Source organism: Hyperoodon ampullatus (genome assembly GCF_949752795.1).
Source record: "Hyperoodon ampullatus genome assembly, chromosome: 1".
Lineage (NCBI taxonomy): Eukaryota > Metazoa > Chordata > Mammalia > Artiodactyla > Ziphiidae > Hyperoodon > Hyperoodon ampullatus.
This window is the reverse complement of record NC_136914.1, coordinates 7494930-7519056: the sequence shown is the minus strand read 5'-3', so window position 1 is coordinate 7519056 and position 24127 is coordinate 7494930. Positions and strand designations below refer to the sequence as shown.

At 40.6% G+C, this 24127-nt stretch overlaps 1 protein-coding gene across 2 annotated transcripts in view; it reads left to right on the top strand.

Moving 5' to 3' along the window:
- EDNRA (endothelin receptor type A) overlaps positions 1–23327 on the top strand; it is a gene marked incomplete at both ends in the record, with an annotated part of 57897 nt that extends 34570 nt beyond the window's left edge. Inside the window, 5 exons of one of the 2 annotated variants that reach the window (XM_079698391.1) lie at positions 10058–10256; positions 15009–15161; positions 19764–19897; positions 20548–20656; positions 23187–23327. In XM_079698391.1, coding sequence (XP_079554517.1) covers positions 10058–10256; positions 15009–15161; positions 19764–19897; positions 20548–20656; positions 23187–23327 — 736 coding nt within the window. The remainder of the gene's footprint in view (positions 1–10057; positions 10257–15008; positions 15162–19763; positions 19898–20547; positions 20657–23186) is intronic. The other variant, XM_079698390.1, reaches the window with a different exon arrangement.
- Positions 23328–24127: the final 800 nt, after the last annotated feature.

Sequence of the window (24127 nt, the reverse complement as noted above, 5' to 3'; positions counted from 1 at the left end):
ATGTTAAATGCAATTTATATGTGTAAGTATATGAATATAAAATTCCTTGAAAGGAATATGATAAATATTAGTAGTAGTTATGTCAAGGGATAGAGTAACAGGTGTAACATTCTTCTGCAAGCAGAAAAAAACTTATGAAATTTCATTTTATTTTCTGTGACCCATTTTCCTTATTTACTTCATGCTATTCCCTACATTTTATTTTTCTCATCTGCCCAGCTCATTCTTATGACCTTTATTTTAAATTAACACTAATTTCCTATGACTGGGTGGCTGTAAAATGCAAGCATATGTAGGCCTGTGTGTGTGTGGAGAAATACAGGTACGTGCCCAGCTCAGAGTTACTTCCATGCCTACACTTGCTTTTACAAAAGCACCATCAAATTTGGGAAAACAGTATTTTATTTAAAAAATTAAACTTTGTCCCAAAGTTTAGGTAAAAATAGGATGATAACGAGTTTTAGGAAAGGGCCACTCAGTGTTCTAAGAAAACTGCACCTCCAAGGAAACATCTAAACAAACCCAGACAAGAACAGCCCATGACAAACAAGAATGAAAAACAGGAGAAGCAAGACAAGGAAGATGCTTGGCTCCTATAAATAGTAAAACCTTTTTTAAGGCAGCTGGGTATAATCCTCTGAGAAGAGAGGCATTGATGAAAAGAGAGACCAAGGAGAGGAGAGAATTTGCTTGGTTTGATAAGAAATATAGGCAACTTTTCATCCCTGCAATATATTTTCTTGCTACAAAAATTAGAGTATATGCTCTGAATAGTGTTATGTACCATGGTATAGTGGTCCCTTTTGTAGTTCGTATGAATCTATTTAATAAATTTTTTTTCTTGATTGAAAAATACTTTAGGGCACTTATTCCTCAGTGAGATACTGTATCATGAATTATCCCTAGATTGAGAAGCATAATTCATAATTTAGTTCAACAGAGAGACTTGGCAAGAAGAGTATGAGGTACAGACATGAAGAATCAGGCCTGGCTGCTGGTCTTTAGGAGTTTCCATGGTTGAAGACAATGACCTGGCAACAATGGAGAAAGAAGTGCACAAGTGAAGTGTTCAGGCAGTTGGATTCCCCAGCCAGCTAAATCATCAAAACCCTCCATTCCTGCTCTAGCTCACCTTGTTCTGCTGCCTCTTTCTTCCTTGGGGGAACCTCAGAGGACGATCTTGCTGAGCTTCAATCTCCCCAGTATAAACCCTACCTGTATGCAGGGAGAAGGGGGTGGTGGGAGATGATGGGATGGGGAAATGGAGGGATTAGGTAATAGATTCCTGTTTCTGGTGTAGGAATACCTCACCCACACCATGTCCTCCCCCACCTCATGCATGGAGAAAAATTAACTCAGTGTTCAATCACAAGCTGTCAGCTATGTAGCACATGAAATATTCTTGGTTTGAAAAAAGAAAGAAAGAAAAAAGAATGTCAAGCATTTATTTCATTAAGGCTTAACCTCAGTTTTACATCAACGAGAAGAACAGTTTTAAAATTCCACTATTGCAAAAATCTGCCTGAATCCAGGAGGTTTTTTCTGGGTAATCAACTCACCGTCCTATGTTCCCTGGGTCCTTTCTTTATTATTTTTACATTTCATTTGGTACTGACTCTCAACTTTGGGACCGGTATGTAGGGAATCTATTTTGAACATTTCTATTTCAAAAGCTTTCACACTAGAGAATGAATCATTCACACTTGATTTCTGAAGATAAGATACAATTTGCTTTGAATCTTGATTCGGTTGCATTATATTCTTCTAAAAATAAGAAAATGCCTTTACTTAAAAAAAAAAACAAAGCAAGGAGTAAAAAGAGGGAAATTGGAACCTGTCATGAAACAATTTGCAACTTGGGAATCCCTGCTTTCATTCTATGAGCTGAATCAAATTACGGCCCAGGAAGAGTTCCCATGATTTTTTTGGTTTTGTTTTTTAAATATGATGATTATCTCTCATTTCAGAGTTGTTTTTGAGGGAAAATAATGAATGTAAATATTCATCCAAGTTTTATACAATTTCTCCATTACTTCATTGATTGATCAGTGAATACTAATACTTTAGGATCAAAGAAAAAGTCTAGCTTCCTCACTCCAGGCTTTTAATCTGAATAAAGTAAACAAGACAGAGAAAGCACATCTTTTGTACCAGAATGGATGACTTCCCATTGTTCATTTCAACTATGGACTTGTCTTATTAAAGTTTTTCACTAATTCTTCCTCAAATCTATTATTTATTTTTATTTCACATCATTAGTTACTTAAGAATAAGATAAAACAGGAATTTCAGAAAAAGACTGGGGAAATTCAGAAACATATTTTGACCTCTATCCAAGCTTTATCAGTGAAATAGTTTTGTCTAATGCTAAAGCAGTATACTTCTAAAATGAATGAATTTTTCCCAACAAAACATGAATAACCAGCCATTACCAATAGTGCAAATAGGTATTCTTACCTGCCATAAGTGACAAGCTTTACAGGTTACTCTTGAGTTTGCTTCAGAGGGAAAAAAAAGAAGAGGCAGGGATTGGGAAGAGGAATTCAATGCTATTCCTTGTAAGGTTAACAGTCATGTTTACAGTTGAAAATGATGGGGGTCAGACCAGTAAAAAAGGTCTGGGTACAGCTCCAGACTGTACTTAAAAGTTGCCTAGGGAAAGAGGCTGTAAAAAGATATAACTCTTTTAACAACTACTCCAGATGATGTGTAATTAGATACCTGGGAAAGTTGTAAGGATCCATTACTAATGCACTTTGATTTGCCTCAAACTCAAAGCCAGTTCTTCATCCCTCATTTCAAGTAATTGCTTAGTGGTCTCTATGATATTCTCAAAGGTTTATCCTAACTCAAGAAGGCATGGAAGTGATTTTCTAAAAAACTTCATTTTTACTTAGACTTGGGCTTGGTTTCTCCTTATTCTCCTGGTGCTATGATTTTCCTTTCACACTGGGTGTAGGGCAACTTGGGATCTCATTTGGGGGTCTGATCCCTGTCGCACATAGTTATTCATTCTTTTATCTTATTTGTATTGTCAAGATCAGGTGACTGGTTAAATCTTGCTACCTCATTTTTCTTTGATAACAAACTACCCCCAAACTTAGGGGTTTAGAACAACCACCATTTTCTTATTATCTGACCATGCTGCGGATCAGGGATTTGGGCGGTTCTTCAGCTCATTGTTACTTCGACTGCGGTCTCACGGTGGATTTCAGCTGGCCACTGAGCTTGCTTCATGGGTCCTAGACTCACATGACGGGCCCCTTGGCAAGAACAGCTGGACATCTGAGCTCAGCGGAGCCCATCTCCCTCTCCATGAAGTCCAGGGCTGTTCAACACCCCTCCAGCGGGCTCAGGGCTCCAGGGTGGAACCTGCTGCTCCATTCAGAGGCCAGGCATGAAACTGACAAAGCATCATTCCAGCTGTGCTCAGCTGGTCAAAGGAGCCACAGGCCAGCCCAGATGAAAGACCCAACTGAAGAAATGTCCAAATATTTGCAGCTATCTTTCTTTTTTATTATTATTAATTTTTCTTTGTTTGTTGTTGAAGTATAGTTGATTTATAATGCTGTGTTAGTTTCTGGTGTAGAGCAAGGTGATTCAGTTACACATATATAAATATATATTCTTTTTCAGATCCTTTTGCATTATAGGTTATTACAAGATATTGAATATAGTTCCCTGTGCTCTACAGTAGGACCTTGTTGTTTATATACTTTACATATAGTAGTTTGTATCTGCTAATCCCAAGCTCCTAAATTATCCCTTCCCCCCCTTTTCCCTTTGGTAACCATAAATATGTTTTCTATGTCTGTGAGTCTGTCTCTGTTCTGTAAATAAATTCATTTGTATCATTTTTTTTACATTCCACATATAAGTGAATATGATATTTGTCTTTCTCTGACTTACTTCACTTAGTAATCTCTAGGTCCATCCATGTTGCTGCAAATGGCATTATTTCATTCTCTGCAGCTATCTTTTATTTTTTTTAACATCTTTATTGAAGTATAATTGCTTTACAATGTTGTATTAGTTGCTGCTGCATAACAAATTGAATCAGCTATACATATACATATATCCCCATATCTCCTCCCTCTAGCATCTCTCTCCTACCCTCCCTAACCCACCCCTCTAGGTGGACACAAAGCACCAAGCTGATCTCCCTGTGCTATGCGGCTGCTTCCCACTAGCTATCTATTTTACATTTGGTAGCGTATATATGTCCATGCCACTCTCTCACTTTGTCCCAGCTTACCCTTCCCCTCCCCGTATCCTCAAGTCCATTCTCTACATCTGCGTCTTTATTCCTGTCCTGCCCCTAGGTTCTTCAGAACCTTTTTTTTTTTTTTTTTAGATTCCATATATATGTGCTAGCATACAGTATTTATTTTGCTCTTTCTGACTTACTTCACTCTGTATGACAGTCTCTAGGTCCATCCACCTCACTACAAATAACTCAATTTCATTTCTTTTTATGGCTGAGTAATATTCCATTGTATATATGTGCCGCATCTTCTCTATCCATTCATCTGTCAATGGACACTTAGGTTGCTTCCATGCCCTGGCTATTGTAAATAGAGTTGCAATGAACACTGTGGTACATGACTCTTTTTGAATTATGGTTTTCTCAGGGTATATGCCCAGTAGTGGGATTGCTGCGTCATATGGTAGTTCTATTTTTACTTTTTTAAGGAACCTCCATACTGTTCTCCATAGTGGCTGTATCAATTTACATTCCTACCAACAGTGCAAGAGGGTTCCCTTTTCTCCACACCCTCTCCAGCATTTATTGTTTGTAGATTTTTTGATGATGGCCATTCTGACTGGTGTGAGGTGATACCTCACTGTAGTTTTGATTTGCACTTCTCTAATGATTAGTGATGTTGAGCATCCTTTCATGTGTTTGTTGGCAATATGTATATCTTCTTTGGAGAAATGTCTATGTAGGTCTTCTGCCCATTTTTGGAATGGGTTGTTTGTTTTTTTGATATTGAGCTTCATGAGCTATTTGTATATTTGGGAGATAATCCTTTGTCAGTTGCTTTGTCTGCAGATATTTTCTCCCATTCTGAGGGTTGTCTTTTCATCTTGTTTATGGTTTCCTTCCTGCAGCTATCTTTTAATCCACTTCATCTGGCTTCTCTTTAAAGTTCTTCCTGCTGGCATTTTGCTCCCAAACCTCTGTATGGCAACTGGTTTGCCTAACACATAGGAGACACAAGTCATAAACAAACATTACCAAGGGTCACATTTGCTCAATTAAAGATGTGCAGGGCTTCCCTGGTGGCGCAGTTGTTGAGAGTCCGCCTACCGATGCAGGGGACATGGGTTCGTGCCCCGGTCCGGGAAGATCCCACATGCCGTGGAGCGGCTGGGCCCGTGAACCATGGCTGCTGAGCCTGCGCGTCCGGAGCCTGTGCTCCACAATGGGAGAGGCCACAACAGTGAGAGGTCCGTGTACCGCAAAAAAAAAAAAAAGATGTGCAGACATAAAGATATAAGTGCCACTTTACCTTATGGAAGTGGCAAAACTGAAGAAAAATACATTTTAATGAAAGCAAGCATTGACAGGCACTTAAGAGAAACATTTTTTAAAGGTACTTAAGCTACTCTTTCATTCCCTTGATTTAGTAATCTCACTCAAGATAATTAACCCAGGAAAATCATTCAAAAAGAAAAAAAATCTGTATGCGCAAACATATTTATAGGCATGTTATTCACAACCTTGAAACACTAGAAATGATGTGACCATAGGAGGAAGATTTAGGTAAATTTTATCAATATCTTGTTATACTGGGTAGCCTTGAAATTAATAAATGCCATGCTTATGTAGAAACATGAAAAGCAAATAAAGCCAAAAACAAAATTGTAACTGACAAGATTATAATATAATTATATTCAAACTATACTTATGAGAATAGAAATGGGCAAAGAATAAGAAGAAATGAAAATAGATTTTGCTGAAGTGATCTTTTGAATTGAAGTTTTCTTTTACACTGTTTTAAAGTACATTCAATAATATTTATTTTCAGTTTAATGAGTTTCCCAGATCATACCTTAAAGATTCAAAGACATGCATTAAATGCCTCTAGCCTTGAAAACATGTAAAAATCTATTTATAGACATATACAGTAACAAACATCTTTACATAAACAAAACATGCAATTTATTCTTGTATTTTGGCATGTCACATGACAGAGTTCACGGTGGTGTCATGGGAAAAGACTCCCCTGGGACTTAGCAGACCAGAGCCCTGGCCCAGGCGCCCCACATTCACTGGAGACCAGGCAGAGGACTCGGTGACACACCCCTCCTCAGGTTCCCAAAGAGAACACAAAGGGAGAAAGATCAGCCCAGAGGTCCTGCTTGGTTTTAAATTATTGTGTTCTAGGATTCTGAAAGTATTAGCTCTTTATCTGTTGCCTAATTCAGGGCTGGCTTGAAAAATAAGAAACTCTTTGGAATGTATATTGGCTTTGGCCAATAAAGACAAATGCATGGTAAGGAAACGAACAAAGAAAGATTCTAATTCAACAGATATTTATTCAGAACCTATTGTTGTAGGTCTTGTGACCAACATGCAAGATGTCTACCCTATGGAGCTTATATTCAAAAGGGAGAGGTGGACATAGACCATAAACAAAATAAATAAGTAAAATATTTGACTGGTCCCATAGTAGTAAGTGCTATGGAGAAAAATAATCAGGCTGAGTGGGACAGGGTACATCTGGAGGGGAATCTGGCAGTTTTAAATAGGGTATTCAGGGAAGGCCTGTGTGAAAAGACACCATTGAGTAAAGATCTGAAGGAAGTGAGGAGGCAGCTCTGAGGACACCTGTAGGCATTCCCACTGGGGTGGGAACCCACTGGGGGATCTGAGCAGAGAGGTGACATGATTGGCTTTCATTTTAACAGGCTCACCCCGGTTGCTATGTTCAGGGCAAACTGCAGGAGGGCGAAGTGGACACAGGGAGACCAGTTGGGAAGCTATTACAATAATCCAGGCAGGTGGTAACTGGCGAGATGGTGAGAAGTGGTTGCATCTGGATACATTTTGAAGGAAGAGGTTGCAAGGTTTGCTAAAGAATTGGATGTGTGGTGGAAGAGAAAAAGAGGAGGGAAGGCTAACTTCAAAGTTCTGGGCCTGAGATGGTAAAGACTAGAGAGAAGGCAAGGAAGGGGTCAAGGAAGAAGACCAGGAGTCTGGTCTGGGTGAGGTTCAGTGCCTATTAGATACCCAAGGGGAAACCTCAAGTAGGCAGGTGGATATACAAGTCTAGAGTTAGAGGTGAGGCTCTAGGCTAGAGTTATAAATTTGAGAATTAATTATCAGCATATAGAGAGTTTAAATGATACTAAAGCCAGGAGACTAGATGAGATCACAAAGAGAGAGGGTGTAGATAGAAAAGAAAAGAGGTGTGAGGACTAAGGAGAAATCCAACACTACGAATTTGAGGCATGGGCATGATCCAGCCAAGGAGATGAGATGGAGTGGCCAATCCCATCAGCAGGAGGAAAACTAGCAGAATGTGGTCAAAGCCAAGTGAAGAAAACATTTCAAAGAGGAGGGATTATTTCTGGAATAGTTTTTGGTGGCAGGCTGTTCATAACCACACCTAGTAAGGAGAACATATTGTATATTATCTGTTGTGTCATTATCACCCAAATAGAAATCATTTTGGGAACATCCAGTATTTCTTATTTTCCACACCTTTCTGCACCTCCATCATCACAAGTGAGTGTTTCTAATTGCTCTTATGGTTGTTTTCTCATCTCCTGGAGATGTTATCAAGATCAGTGTGATTACAAATGGGAAATATTCTAATTCTCAGTCATGTGGGTTAATGAAGGAGCAGACTGATTATGAATCATTTGCTCAACTAGGCACTAAAAATTACTTCTATTTATTTTTAAACGTTGAATTCACATTGGATTATAGCTATGTCATATTCTGGGAACTCATGGGCACATTATAAAATGAAGCTGGTCTGTGAATATATTCATCATTAGAACATGTAGATCACACTTTCTTACTAAACCACCTTCTATCTCCAATCCTGCCTAAGAAATCGGGCTTTCTCTCTTAAGATAGAAAGTGTTTTATTTACATCACCTTTCCTGATAAGAGGAGGGGAGAAGAAACAGCTATAACTCACAGACAACCTTGGGATATAGACATTCTGTCTCCGTTCCTTTTAGCTTTTACTGGACATCAGGCTGCCAGTCTAACAAGGCAGCAAAGAAAAGTAAACAGAAATAGAAAGCAGAATATATAGCAGTCTTCATCCCACTGGTAATAACCATAAATTTTAAAATGCAATGTTGGCTACATCGTAAAAGGATTTTCTTGGTCTGTTTGTATAGCTGTATTTTATTCCATTCTGAGCTAATCTGGACTTTTTCAGAGATTCTTATTGTACACCAATCTTATTTATCCTAAAAATCTTTTGCAAACCATTTCTCCAGCAAAATGTGCTGTATATATGCCATGTGGCATCACCGTGCATACCAAAACTATAGGTTCTAATCTACAGTGAAGAACGAGGTAGCATAATTCCTAGGAGCTGTGTTTTCACAGGTGTACCTTTTAGTTGTACTGAGACAGAACACTAACTATAAATGATAGGGGCTCATTTTGGTGGCTATGGGTAGCTTGTATCTTGTCTTGGCGTTGCTGACTAATCTTTCCCATTAAGCTGCCTGGCCTGCAAACCCATGTGCACCTGTCTCGATGCCTTGGTCTGTTTTACAGCCTTCTCCTGGCACTATCTAATGAAAGCTATTAAAAGAAAATGTTTCCTTTCCATTACAACAGCAGCAAAAATTTCAAGAATGAAGTCACAAAAATACCGTACCACAGGTCCCTTCTTAATAGTAAGTCTGAAAGCAGTTAGCACCAGACCATCATCTCAGGTCAAAGAGCGTAGTTTCTGAAACCAAACTTTCTTTAGACTTAACATTTAAATGTGATTATTATCATAAAATATTAAGGTAAAATATAAGGCAAACACAATTTCTTAATGCCAGTTAGTGCTTTTTTTTTAATGTATTTTTTTTATTTTTGGCTGCGTTGGGTCTCCGTTGCTACACGTGGGCTTTCTCTAGTTGCGGTGAGCGGGGGCTACTCTTCTTCGTGGTGCGCGGGCTTCTCATTGTGGTGGCTTCTCCTGTTGTAGAGCATGGGCTCTAGGTGCATGGGCTTCAGTAGTTGTGGCACACGGGCTCAGTCGCTCTGTGGCATGTGGGATCCTCCCGGACCAGGGCTCGAACCCGTGTCCCCTGGATTGGCAGGCATATTCTTAACCACTTCACCACCAGGGAAGTCCCCCAGTTAGTGCTTTGATTGGCATGATTGTTCAGTTATATTTATATCTTATGCTTCTGTATGAACCATTCTTTCCTATTAAACTGTAAACCCTAAAGTTTAGGAACCAAGCTATCTTTAGCTCCGTTTTATATAGTCTAGCACAGGGCCATATGGGAGAGATATAGTTATTCTTTGAGACTTTCAAATATAATTATTAGAAATATTTATTTACTAAAAAACAGCCACCTGGTACAAGCCCACTGTGATCATATTCTGAGGGTAGAGGAAGGGAGAAAACAATGGAATATCTATGGTCACTATTCACTTAAGGATATCTAGATCCACTTCATAGATAATATTTCAAGTTTTTTTAATACAGAAACAGAAATAAGACATTACCATAACAAGTACTAGCAGCTTTCACTACCCCTTCCATCATCCAATTTTCCCCCCAGCTTAATAAACATAGCACACCCACCTCTGCTGCCACATCCTAAATTCTCATGAGATTTCGATAGGCCCCAAGTGAAGATCTCAGACTCAGGCCTGCCAGGCAGTTGAACTCCAAATGAGTAGAACTTTTAATAGCCCCCCTTGTTTTTCACACCAGGACTCACAGAAAATTCCTAAAAAGCTAATGGTTGGTCACTGGCCAAAGGAAGGATCTTTCCAGCATTTATAATTTTCATTTAATTGAAATAAACTTAAAATTTCCTAACCACTTGGTGCCATCACCCCCTTTTTTTTTAGGTACAGAGCAGTTGCCTCCTGGAGTCGTGTTCAGGGAATTGGGATTCCCTTGGTCACAGCCATTGAGATTGTCTCCATCTGGATCCTTTCTTTTATCCTGGCCATCCCCGAAGCAATCGGCTTTGTCATGGTGCCCTTTGAATACAAGGGTGAACAGCACAAAACCTGTATGCTCAATGCCACGTCAAAATTCATGGAGGTATGAAAAGTTTAAAGGAAATTAATTGGGGAGGGGAGAAGGTCTTCATTTACCATCACCAAGATTTACTGATATCTCTACACTGCCGAGTGTGGTTTACTCTGTTAGTTCAGTCAAATATTCTTTAATTGCATGAAAAGCAGAGGTAAACCAGGGCTTAGCTTCTTGAATAAAACAACTATTTTGTTTTCACTCTTGTATTATAGCACAACTGTAGACACAACTATTGCTCTGCACCAAACAACTCAGAATTCTGAAACAGATTTACTAAGAGAGATTGATGTGTATGCAGGTAGTGCTACTTGTTTTGATAATAAGGAGTACAGCACAATATCCATCTGACAGACACGCTGATGCTTATTGGATGTTACTTGGGGAAATGCACATTGCTCACACAGTTTTTAAAGACAGATTTACTAATTCAAAGTAGGAAGTCATTCTCATGTGTGCTTATGTTAGTACAGGTTCTGTCTAATATATAAATAATATAATTTAAAAAAATATTTATTTTATTTTATTTGGATTCTTTTCTCTTTTTAAAACATATTTATTTAGTTATTTATTTATGGCTGCATTGGGTCTTCATTGCTGCACACGGGCTTTGTCTAGGTGCAGAGAGCAGGGGCTACTCTTCGTTGTGGTGCGCGGGCTTCTCATTGCAGTGGCTTCTCTTGCTGCGGAGCATGGGCTCTAGGTGTGCGGGCTTCAGTAGTTGTGGCACGCGGGCTCAGTAGCTGTGGCTCGCAGGCTCAGTAGTTGTGGCTCACAGGCTTAGTTGCTCCGCGGCATGTGGGGCTCAGTAGTTGTGGCTCACAGGCTTAGTTGCTCCGCGGCATGTGGGATCTTCCTGCACCAGGGCTCGAACCCATGTCCCCTGCACTGGCAGGAGGATTCTTAACCACTGTGCCACCAGGGAAGCCCCAAATAATGTAAATTTGCAGACTTTTTTTTTTTTTCCGTTACGCAGGCCTCTCACTGTTGTGGCCTCTCCCGTTGCGGAGCATAGGCTCTGGACGCGCAGGCTCAGCGGCCATGGCTCACGGGCCCAGCCGCTCCACGGCATGTGGGATCTTCCCGGACCGGGAGACGAACCTGTGTCCCCTGCATCGGCAGGAGGACTCTCAACCACTGTGCCACCAAGGAAGCCCCAGAACTTTTTTAAAAAGCATTTTAGTGTAACAAATTCAATTGTTGCTTAATACACCTGACCACATTAATGTTTCTGAAAAGCTTAATTACATAACTGAGAGTATTAGGAAACACATTTAAAATGCATATTTCCTCTGCAAAACTAGTCACATGTAGAACGAGGAGGAAAACCAAGAATAACTATTTCTCTTAAATCAGCATAATTTAGTACTTTGATGTAAGTTTCATGCAGTTCAGATTCCACATTTAATCATTTACAGACATCTTAAGGTATGTTTTCCTTCCATGGAAAATTCACAAAATTAGTGGTTTTACAGTTGACCAGTTATCCTGCTTGGAAATTCTTGTTTCAAAATTAAAAGTGCTCATGAACACAGCCAAACTAGCAGCCTTAAAATTAAAGTCTTCTGCTGATCTACTGACTTTTTTATGAAGTCAACCTCGACAGTGAAAAGCAAAGTAGTAGGAGGCTATCAGAATTTGGGCAGTGTGAATGAGCAATCTAGAAACCCCTGACTAAAACATTAGAGAGAAGAGGCTCAACATAAGAAGGAACTCACTGGGAATTTCCTGGCGGTCCAGTGACTAGGACTCATGGAAGTCATGGGTTCAATCCCCGGTCAAGGAACTAAGATCCCGCAAGCCGCGCAGTGTGGCCAAAACAAAAAAAAAAAAAAAGAGGAACTTAGTGACCATTCCAGCTGGACAAAATGAAATGGGTTTCTTCACAAGGACGCATATCCTTTCTAGAGATGAAGCTAAGAGTAGTTGCCCTTCAGGCTGGCGGGGGCGTTGTGGCTGGTGGGCGCCCAGAGGGTTGCAGTATAGGGTATGAGTTTGAACTGATGATTTTGAAGATTTCAGTCCAAGTCTACAGTTTTAGGACTCTCTTTCCCCTCCTGTTCTCTTTTTCTAATGTGATTCCCCCTCTTTTTCCACTCTTTCCTCCTCAACTTTGCTCTAACCTAGACTGGAGGGAGGTCCCTCCATACCCTTGCTGGTGACATCGTTTCAAAAGAAATGTGTGACCCCATTCTCGACAGGCCTCTACCACGGAAGGGGCAGGGAACTCCGTCCAGTCCCCTCCAGGTAGGGTCAACTTCCAGGCCCTCCGCAGCTGCTTCTAGGCAGTCACACCCAGCCAGCAATGCACCCAGAAGAAGGGAGTACAAAGGAAGGGGGTCCTCCAAGGAGTGTTTGTTTGTGTGGCACTTAAATGAAGAGAGAGTCCTTCTGATTTTTTGTTTGTTTTTTTAAGTTCAGGACTAAAATCTTTCTACAGTGTGATGTGAATAGGAAAATATTTGTATAAACAGATTTGAATAAACCAACCCCTTTGGGAGTCTGCACTTAACCTGAGGCTAGAATTCAGAGGTTTGTAAACTTGAATCGAAAGGAAATTACATGTTTATTTTCACTAACTTCTAACTGAAATTTATCATTTCCTTCTAATATGAAAGTAGGCAACAAACCACAGTAGTATTTAGCAGTACCATGATTTTTTCACTAATAGAAATAACAGGCATTTCATACCACATAACAGTTGTATAATCTCGAAATATCATTTACATTCATCATTGCTTCTACATTCTGATAGAACCACCATTAGATCTGTGATTTAATTTGTTAATAAACACATATATTACTACATCAGAACTTTCTTTTTCATATTTTGATATCTGTGTTTTGATGTAATTGGTTTCTATTGTAATCTTACATATTTTATTTCATGCACATAAAAGTATTATTCTCAGAAAGAATTATAGTCTACACCAGAAGGCGATCTATGGCATAAAAATATTTAAGAGCCCCTGCCCAGAACTTTTTTTCCTCAGGAACCATTTAAAGAACATTTTAATAGACATGTTATAAGTGCAGCCCACTGGGCCTCTTTCTATATTCAGAAGCTCTCCAGTTTTTCACAGAGCAGTGTGATTATTTTTTACTGTGGGAACTGAGATATTACAGGAGGTTGCATTATCCTTAGTAAATAAACAATCTGGAGAAACAGCATAAGAAAAGGAACAGCATTTCTTCCCAAGCTGGTGATTAATTTAGTGGGATGAAGAATTTAGATGTAATTTTCTAATTTCCATTTTTTTGGGGTATTATATTTTCTCTTTCAAGAACACATAAAACTGAGTAATCCTGGTATTTACAAATCCTGTCCTCAGGGAGATAATGCTCAGTATGCCTTCAGATAAGCTACACTGCCTCAATAGTTTCCAGGTGGTAAGTATTAAAAGAGAGGGAGAAAGGGCACAGTTATTGATGGCTCAAACTGGCTGGCTGCGAGGTCACATAGCAGACATACCAGACAAAGGGTTAATTCCCAGTAACCGAAACTCCACAGATAAGCCATTCATAACCCTCACTGTTTCCAAACTAGACAGACACATTAAGTACACTCTAACCACAATAGTCAGAAGTAAGCCAGGCACTAGCAAAATGTTGAGAATCACCAACAAAGATAAGAGTCTGTATGTCTCAAAATCATGTTTTATGAGTTTTGGAAGGGAACTCTTTTTATTGATTAGGGCTCTTGCCCTGTGTAATTAAAACCAACTTCAGTTTATTCAAAATATCTTTGTTGGGATAGTTTTTTACATTTATTTTATTGAAGTATAGTTGATTTACAATGTTGTGTTAATTTCTGCTGTACAGCAAAGTGATTCAGTTATCCATATATATACATTCTTTTTCATATTCTTTTCCATTATGTTTGATCACAGGATATTGAATATTGTTCCCTGGGCTATACAGTAGGACCTTATTGCTTATCCATTCTATATATAATAGTTTGCATCTGCTAATCCCAAACTCCTAATCCATCCCTCCCTCCCCCGCCTTGATAACCACAAGTCTGTTCTCTATGTCTGTGAATCTGTTTCTCTTTCATAGATAAGTTCATTTGTATCATATTTTAGATTCCACATATAAGTGATATCATATGATATTTGTCTTTCTCCTTCTGACTTACTTTACTTAGTATGATAATCTCTAGGTCCATCCTTGTTGCTGCAAATGGCATTATTTCATTCTTTTTATTGCTGAGCAATATTCCATTGTATATTCATCTGTCAATGGACATTTAGGTTGCTTCTGTGTCTTGGCTATGGTGAATAGCGCTGTTTGTCAGGATAATTTTTTTTTTTTTTTTTTTTTTTTTTTTTTTTGCGGTACGCGGGCCTCTCACTGCTGTGGCCTCTCCCGTTGCGGAGCACAGACTCCGGACGCGCAGGCTCAACGGCCATGGCTCACGGGCCCAGCCGCTCCGCGGCATGCGGGATCTTCCCGGACCGGGGCACGAACCCGTGTCCCCTGCCTCGGCAGGCGGACTCTCAACCACTGCGCCACCAGGGAAGCCCTGTCAGGATAATTTTTAATGCAATTTCTCTGTGTGCTATTATAAAGCCAAGATAATGTCTGGAGTTTCCAATTTAGTTGTTTTGACTACCACCTCCAAGCCCATTACCACAACCAGAGAGCATGAATATACAAACATATCTGCAAGCATGCAAACGTTGAAGCCATCAGAGGCGCTGTACAGCTAATTTTCATTATAATGCTCCTCGTCCTCTCTCCCTTCTCTTCTCGTTCCAGTTCTACCAAGATGTTAAGGACTGGTGGCTGTTTGGGTTCTACTTCTGCATGCCCCTGGTGTGCACGGCGATCTTTTACACCCTCATGACTTGTGAGATGTTAAACAGAAGGAACGGCAGCCTGAGAATTGCCCTCAGTGAACACCTGAAACAGGTAAATCTAATACGATCATGAAGATGTGGCCAAGACCGTTTTGTCCTTGACAACAGAAGGCCTATGAATACGGTATTTTGCAGATTTAGCCTGGTTTTCTAAAAATAAAAAAGACTGTCTTGTTTGTCTGTATGTCTTGTTTTCTTTAGAGTATTCGGCATTTCTTCTGTGAAGTAGGGATCCGACCTGTGAAACAGGTGGCCCTGCGGGCAGGGCCCATACAGAGAGAAGCTATTCATTTCTTTTGCCTAGAGTGTATCAAACATGCGTGTTTGTGATTAGCAGTACGTTGAACTGGGGTTGGAACTGTGCCAGGACAAAAAAAGAAGTATATGACTTTCTCCACGGGCAGGCTTTGCAGTCTTGTTGTGGAAATAAAACACAAACATGAAATAATTGGAAAATAGAATCACAAGTTGTGGTAACAAGTAGCCTTTGCTATAGAAAGCCAAGGAGGATATGAGATAAAGTCATGGAGAAATTGTATGAGGGGGATTGAACGGTTCATGGAGGATAAGTGGGTTCCATGGGGAAGAAGAAGAGGACAGGGGGCCTTTCAGGTGGGTGGACAGGGGTCTAGTAGAACACAGCATGGGCACCATGCATTTGGGGAACTGGAAAAAAAGATGGACCTCATTAGAGCAACATCTAAGGTAAGACTCATGATAGGAAATGGGATTGGGTACATAAGAAGCCACATTTTGGAGGGCCCAAAGTTCTAGAAGAAATCTGAACGTGTCATTAGGATGCTATTGGTCCTTCCCAGGCAGGAAACAGAACAGATAACACTGTGACGCTTATATTTGCTGGCTCTGTGACATTGGGCAAATTGCTTAATCTCTCTGAACTTTTAGTTCTTCAGAAAATGTATATAATAATACCTGCGCTTTTCTGTACAAATACCAACTTAATTTTGAGTCTTAAAAATTTTTAATGAAATGTATATAATAATACATCAAAGGGATGACCTAATGCATGTGCGGTGTCTAATAGAACCCAACTCATAGTTTAGTCAGAAAATGTTGATATATATTAATTCAAAGAGTAAAACTAGGACTGTGGATAAGTTTTCAGTTTCAACAGACAAGTGTATAAGAATGACGAACCACACCAAAAGTTAACGTGAGTTGTTGATGGAGCCTGGAAATCTGCCCTGTATGATGACCATACAACAAGCATCATTCTTCATCGGCAACACTTTTCAGCTAGAGGGCTGATTATTTTTGAGCGTCAGCTCCCTATCTGTAAATTGGACATAATAATATATGAACCAGTGTTATTATGAGAATCTAAGGAATCAATGTGCATACACATACTTTATAAAATCTAACATGTTATACAAATGGTAGCTATTATCTTTTATTATAATTTAACAGGAAAATTATCTTGAGAAACTTTAGTATGACATCATCCAGGCATGAATGTTTCAAGTACTCCAGATGTGAAACATATTAAGCAATTATTATGGCTCATTCCTGCAATGAAGATAACTAATTAGAATAGATTTGTGAAAAACAGTGTTTTAACATGTTGATTTTGCACTAGCACCACGATTGAGCCTATTTAAGCTATGAGTGGTAACTGCTCTGAAAATAATTGAAGAGGGATTGGGAGCGGTAATAAGATGCTGCTGCTTCACATTTTCATCGCATTTTTTAAAGTTTTTAAAGAGCATTTCCATGTCCTTTTCGTATTTGATTCCTCCAAACACCCTGTGAGATAAGCTGGACAGGCATTACCCTTATTATACAGGTGTTTAAGAGATTGACTCAACCAAATGGAGATTAGAACCCAAGACTTGGCCCCCATGCAATAGACATTCCCTCGTGTCTCACTCAAAGCTAGAGCAGGTTCTAACAGCAGGAGAGCTCGCTCAGAGTGAAAGGCCCTGCCACCCTGTCCAATACCCAATATGGCTTTTGGTCTTGCTTCTTGTGTGTTTTTCTCAAATTTCTCTTCATTATACCAACAATACCTTTTTTTTTTTTTTTTTTTTTGTGGTACGCGGGCCTCTCACTGTTGTGGCCTCTCCCGTTGCAGAGCACAGGCTCCGTATGCGCAGGCTCAGCGGCCATGGCTCACGGGCCCAGCCGCTCCGCGGCATGTGGGATCTTCCCAGACCGGGGCACGAACCCGTGTCCCCTGCATCAGCAGGCGGACTCTCAACCACTGCACCACCAGGGAAGCCCCCAACAATACCTTTATCAGTTAGGGATTGTGTTTGGATGCTGGTAGCAGAAAACCCCAAATAACAGGGAGTAGACCAAGTAGGGGGTTATTTTTCTCCCATGGCAAGAAGTTCAGATGTCATTGGCTCAGTGGTCAAGGGACTCAGAAGCCAGGGTTCTGCTGGTGTACTGACCTTTCCATTTTTATTGGAAGACAGCCACTATAGCTCTACCATTATATCTTCTATCCAGGCAGCAAGAAAGGGAAGAACACAGATCACATTAATGTGTGTGCACCAAAGGAGTATACCCCACGTTTTTTTTTTGGCCACGCCCCACGGCATGTGGGATCTTAGTTCCCCGACCAGGGATTGAACCCGTGCCCCATGCACTGGAAGAGCAGAATCTTAACAACTAGACCACCAGGGAAGTCCTATCCCCCACATTTAAGTAGCTTTTCCAGAAACTCCACACAACGATTTCTCCTTAATGTAATTGGTAAGAACTATGCAGATGAGGAGGCCAGGCTCCCGTGCTGCCATGACAAAATCAAGGATCTGACTGATAGTAAGGAAAACAGAAGAATGGATATTGATTAACCAAATATCAGACTATCATGGCAACGTACTAATATTACCTTTTAAAAAGTTATCCTCTTGGGATTCCCTGGTGGCGCAGTGGTTGAGATTCCGCCTGCCGATGCAGGGAACACGGGTTCGTGCCCCGGTCCGGGAGGATCACATGTGCCGTGGAGCGGCTGGGCCCGTGAGCCATGGCCGCTGAGGCTGTGCATCCGGAACCTGTGCTCCGCAATGGGAGAGGCCACAACAGTGAAAGGCCTGCATACCGCCAAAAAAAAAAAAAAAAGTTATCCTCTTTGAGGATGTGCACAGGGGATGTAACCTCTCCCCAATACCCTCCTTTTCTATTTTTCTGGGCACACTGTCTTTCTGTGTATACAAAATTGGCCCTTTAAAATGATCCCTCATTCCTGTAGATTAATAAATAAAGGAATCCTTTATTTCTCTCAATCATCGTTCAGTTTATACATTCTCTGAAGTCATAGCCCAGCTAACTAGCCAGCTAACCCTGCAAGATTAAAGAACTCCCAGTTCTTGGGACTAGAGCCACAATTTGTGACAACTGCCCTGAAATCTTTTTAAATGGCTCTATTAATCATGTGGGTTTATTGTAGGCTTCCCATACTTAACACTATATGCTTCGGGTTGAACCAGCATTACCCTTCCAAACCCTGTTTTCAATCAGTTTTATTTTGACATTAAGTGATTCCAGTTACAGACAAGTTGCATTTTACATTCCCAGTTGGGCTTCCAAACGCATGCCCTGTAATACTCAAGTACAATGCACACAAATGACTGGTTGCAGATAATTCTTAACCTATGGTTTTGCTGATCCTATGCAGACCCCAAAGCATGTAAACCTGCCATTGGAGTCAAGCCAGGGTCAACATGTCCCAGTTTTTCTAATCGTCATTGCTGATAATCCTTTACCCTCATCCCTCTATTTGTAAACAATATATCCTTGGAAACTACATGTCCATGTCATTAATGAAAGAATTTTAAAAGCAAAAAAATCTCAATGCCAGGTTTCTCTAAGATCAAGAAATGGAAAAAATACATTGCTCTTCCTTTTTCTTTTCTGTTTCCTACTCCTGTTTTGTTTTCCAAATATCTTTTTAGAGTTGTCCTTTTTTTTTTCCCCTCATGCTGCACGGCTTGCGGGATCTTAGTTCCCCAACCAGGGATTGAACCCAGCCTTCGGCAGTGAAAGCACACAATCCTAACCACTGAACCACTGGGGAATTCCCTAGATTTGTCCATTTTTTATCATGCTAGGGTCAGTCACCTTGACTGCCATGGTGTCATTAATGCTGGTGAATTAACTGCTATTGAGACTTTTAACTAACCCTCACCCCACATATTCAACATACACACACACACAGACCCAGCCACAGTGTTGGCTCAACCCCAGCCAGTCTCCACCTCTGCCCACCATCGAACCTCTGTCTTGGCCCTGATGACCAGCCTGAGACCAACATCCTTCCTGGAAGCTGCCCCAAAAGAATCACTAGCAACTCCTTGCTTAGAAATTGGACTCCAAATGTTTTCTTTATCTTTTCTTTTTTTTTTTTCTTTCTGGCCACACTGTGCTGCGTGAAGGATCTTAGTTCCCCGACCAGGGATAGAACCTGTGCCCCCTGCAGTGGAAGCACAGAGTCCTAAACACTGGATCTCCAGGGAATTCCCTGGACTCCAAATCTTGAAGAGCTGGAGGCATGGTGAGGGGCAGGCTGTTCTGACATTTCTTCGAGTTACTCTTCCCCAATTTACGACTTCCTTTTGTGTAGCTCTTTCCTCTAGTAGAAAAACACTAAACTTATTGTCTTTTTTTTTTTTTTCTCACTTTCCTTTAGCGTCGAGAAGTGGCAAAAACAGTTTTCTGTTTGGTCGTAATTTTCGCTCTGTGCTGGTTCCCTCTTCATTTAAGCCGTATTTTGAAGAAAACCGTGTATGATGAAATGGACACGAACCGATGTGAATTACTTAGGTATGATCCTCTGTACTCAGGAGGAAATTGGAGTTTCTCTGATTTCATACTTATAAGACTTTTACAAAACCACCTACTCTACATTCTCAATAGCCCTGAAAATTAAAACTGCAAAGTTGATTGTTTTTCTTTAGCTGACATAGCCCATAACTGATCTCAAAAATGTGCACAAGCCATATCAGTAATTTTGCTGGTCCCCTCCTGGGGCTGTGCATAATAGTTTGGGTTAACCAAGTTCTGGGTATATGTGTAAATGTTCTGCAGAACTGAAATGACCATTTAAACAAGGACTTAAGGGCTTCCCTGGTGGCACAGTGGTTGGGGGTCCGCCTGCCGATGCAGGGGACACAGGTTCGTGCCCCAGTCCGGGAGGGTCCCATATGCCGCGGAGCGGCTAGGCCCGTGAGCCATGGCCGCTGGGCCTGCCCGTCCGGGGCCTGTGCTCCGCGGCGGGAGAGGTCACGGCGGTGGGAGGCCCGCGTACCGCAAAAAAAAAAAAAAAAAAAAAAAAGGACTTAAAAAGAAAAATTCTGACTGCACCTATAAGAAATGGCTTCTGGGCAAGAAAAATGCTTATTCTAGAGATAAATGCTAGTTAGCAGATTTGAAAACATGTTCTAATCTATCTCCTCTATTTTCTTTTGCTCTAGTTTCTTGCTGCTCATGGATTACATCGGTATTAACTTGGCAACCATGAATTCATGTATAAACCCAATAGCTCTATATTTTGTGAGCAAGAAATTTAAAAATTGTTTCCAGGTAAGACGTTTTGCAAGCATTTTTTAAGAACAACCGAATGAGTATATTAAGTAACCAACAGGCATGGTTCATTCCAGTTGTAAATATCACTTTCATTAGCTGTACTTTTCAGTAGAGAAGTGAAAAATCACATTTTGTTACCCAGAAAGGGGGTCAAATTGTCAGCATAACAGAAAAGCAATATCTATTCAGACAACAACATATTCAGAGGTTAAAGCAAAAAGAGCTAACTTAATAACATGCCAATTTAGTGTCCTGCTTTAAAAAGAAATACTCCAGGGCTTCCCGGTGGCGCAGTGGTTGAGAGTCCGCCTGCCAATGCAGGGGACATGGGTTCATGCCCCCGTCTGGGAAAATCCCACATGCCGCGGAGCGGCTGGGCTCGTGAGCCATGGCCGCTGAGCCTGCACGTCCGGAGCCTGTGCTCCGCAACGGGAGAGGCCACAACAGTGAGAGGCCCGCGTACCACAAAAAAAAAAAAAAAAAAAAAAAAAAAAAAAAAAAAAAAAGAAATGCTCCAACTTGAGCTCTAGGCCAACAGAATAGATAAAACTTATTCATGATCTCAACAAAACATAAACTCATTGTTAAGAAATCTCTTGCTAAATGCTATTTAATAGTACACTTAATAATAGCCTTTTCAAGGAAAGTAAATGTTTATGGCTCTGGAAATCTGAACTAATGTCATTTAATTCGAAATCAGTTTCCTTCCGTTCTTCAAAGTTCCCTGTAGCTAAGCCAACCCACGTCCTCCCGAAGCTCCAAGCACTTCTTACAGAGGTGTCATTTTTCCAGTTCCTAGAATGATTTTAGCCTAAAGTTAATCCTAACTGGATTCTGTTATCTTTGGCCAGGATGTTTAACTTCAGTTTATGGTACGTATTAGAAAGGGTAGCATAGAGTTCAAGGGTGCAGGATCTGGAGGCCAACAATCTTGATTTAGATCACAGCTCTGCCCTAGCTAACTGTCTTATCAGTTCCCAGTGGTACGCCTCCTGCTTCCTCAGTTTGCTCATCTGTAAAATCAGATGCTCACTGTATCTATCTCATAAGGTGGAATGCAGTGGGTTAATATATTTTAAGTGCTTGAGAGAACAGAGAGTGCTCAGTGTGAGTTCTTATTATTAGGGGTAGAAGAGAGGAAAAACACAAGCGACTGCCCTTGTGGAACTTATAATCTAGAAGGAAACAGACAAATATTTTTTTTAAAAATCATACAAATTGATGAAACCTGGTGTGGAAGTTCTTGTTGCCACACTTTTGAAGTCTAGTGGGTCATGTTTACAAGTCATGAAATGCCCTAAGAAAGATTGACTAAAATGCAGGTCCTAACAAATACATGATGTCATCTGGAGTTAATATCAGTTTCTAATTCGTTTACACATTAACTAGAGGGGAAGGGGAAAAAATCAAGGTGCAAACCCTCAGACATTGAACACAGTTTTGACTGATCTTCATAAAAAGGCAGCATCCCCAGGGGTAAGAGCCCAATAGAGAGAGTCCTGGGTTCTAAGTTCAGTTCTGCCTCTTATTACCCTCTCTAAGCCTCCCTGTTCTCATTCATAAAATGAGGAAAATAGCACCTACCCCCAAAAGCTGTTAAGAGCATCAGATGAGGTGGCCAATGCAGAGAGCCAAGTAGGTGGTACACACTGAAGAAATGCCAGGCCTGAGACTTCCCTGGTAGTCCAGTGGCTAAGGCTCCACACTCCCAATGCAGGGGGCCTGGGTTCAACCCCTGTTCGGGGAACTAGATCCCACATGCCGCAACTGAAAGATCCTGTGTGCCGCAACTGAAAGATCCTGTGTGCCGCAACTAAGACACAGCACAACCAAATCAATATTTTTTTAAATAATAATAATTTTTAAAAACACTTTAAAAAAATGAAATGCCAGGACCCTCCCAGCGCTTTCCACCCATACCCACCCCAAATCATTGAACACTCTCCCTCCACCAACACTGCCTTCCCTTACTCTTTGACTTGGTGAATAAATTCAAACAAGAAACAAGGGATCTGTCGCTTTGCACTAGAATACACTGTTTAAGTTCTCCCTAGAGGTTACAAACTCCCTACCCTGCATTACTAGTAAGGCTCACACTCTGTCCTCAAATGTCTACAGACATTCACCCCTTGTTGGTAGGCCTCCAGGTTCTGCAGGGAACAGGTTGGTGGCCTCATCTTTTTTTTTTTTTTTTTTTTAATTATTTTTGGCTGTGTTGGGTCTTCATTGCTGAGCGTGGGCTTTCTCTAGTTGTGGTGAGCAGGAGCTGCTCTTCGTTGCAGTGCACGGGCTTCTCATTGCAGTGACCTCTCTTGTTGCGGAGCACAGACTCTAGGTGCACGGGTTTCAGTAGTTGTAGGCTTCAGTAGTTGTAGCTCACAGGCTTAGTTGCTCCACGGCATGTGGGACCTTCCCAGGCCAGGGCTCGAACCCATGTGCCCTGCATTGGCAGGCAGATTCTTAACCACTGTGCCACCAGGGAAGCCCTGGTGGCCTCGTCTTAATTTGAGTCTATTCCTTCTCCCAGTCTTGCCTCTGCTGCTGCTGTTACCAGTCCAAGAGTCTGATGACCTCAGTCCCCATGAATGGAACAAGCATCCAATGGAAGAACCATGAACAAAACAACCATAACACAGAGAGGAGCAGCCATAAGGACAGTATAAACTAAATATCTTAAGGAACATTCATCAATATACTTCAAATCCTATTGGAGAAAAAAAAAAAAATCAACACAACTGCATCTCCAGAAATCTCTTCCTCCATCCTTCTCCCATGACTCAGTACCACCCCCTGGAAAAATGTTTTCCAAAACGTTGAAGGGTCGACTGGTTTATACCCACAAATTCAACGAATCTTACTTTGATTTATCTAATTTACATATTCTGCATGTTATATTCAGCCCTAAAAAATGGTGGGAGTTGGTGGGGGAAAGGAGATTGTTCAGTTAAACCAGAAGGATATATACTATCTTTGCATGAAAATAGAGTTTTCGAGTACGTGGCTAGCTTTCATGGCGGTTCTGTAGAATGTTCCGTAAGAACTGGTCACCATGAAAAGTTTAGAAATTATAACAAGGTTTTCTATTTTTTTAAAGTAATTTTGTTTTTTTGGCCAAACACGGTATGGGTTTAAGTCTCCTTTATTTGAAATGTCATTCAGTGCCAGTATTTTTTAACTGCATAGTTGCCTATACAAATGATGATTTGAGCTTATTTACACATAGTTTGCCCCCCAAAAAGAAGAAGACATAAAATGGACTTCAGGTGAGCAATTAGGTTAATGTTTCTCATGTCACTGGCTTAGTTTTAAAACATAAATTCTCAAGCTGCAAGAGCTTACAAGAATTTAAAGCACAGACCGATATCCACACATGGCAGTTTAATAGCTGCTATTCAAACAATTTTTAAGAATCTATATTTTCTTTTTTTAATGGTGTTTCATTACAGGAGACCTTGTGCATATTTTTAT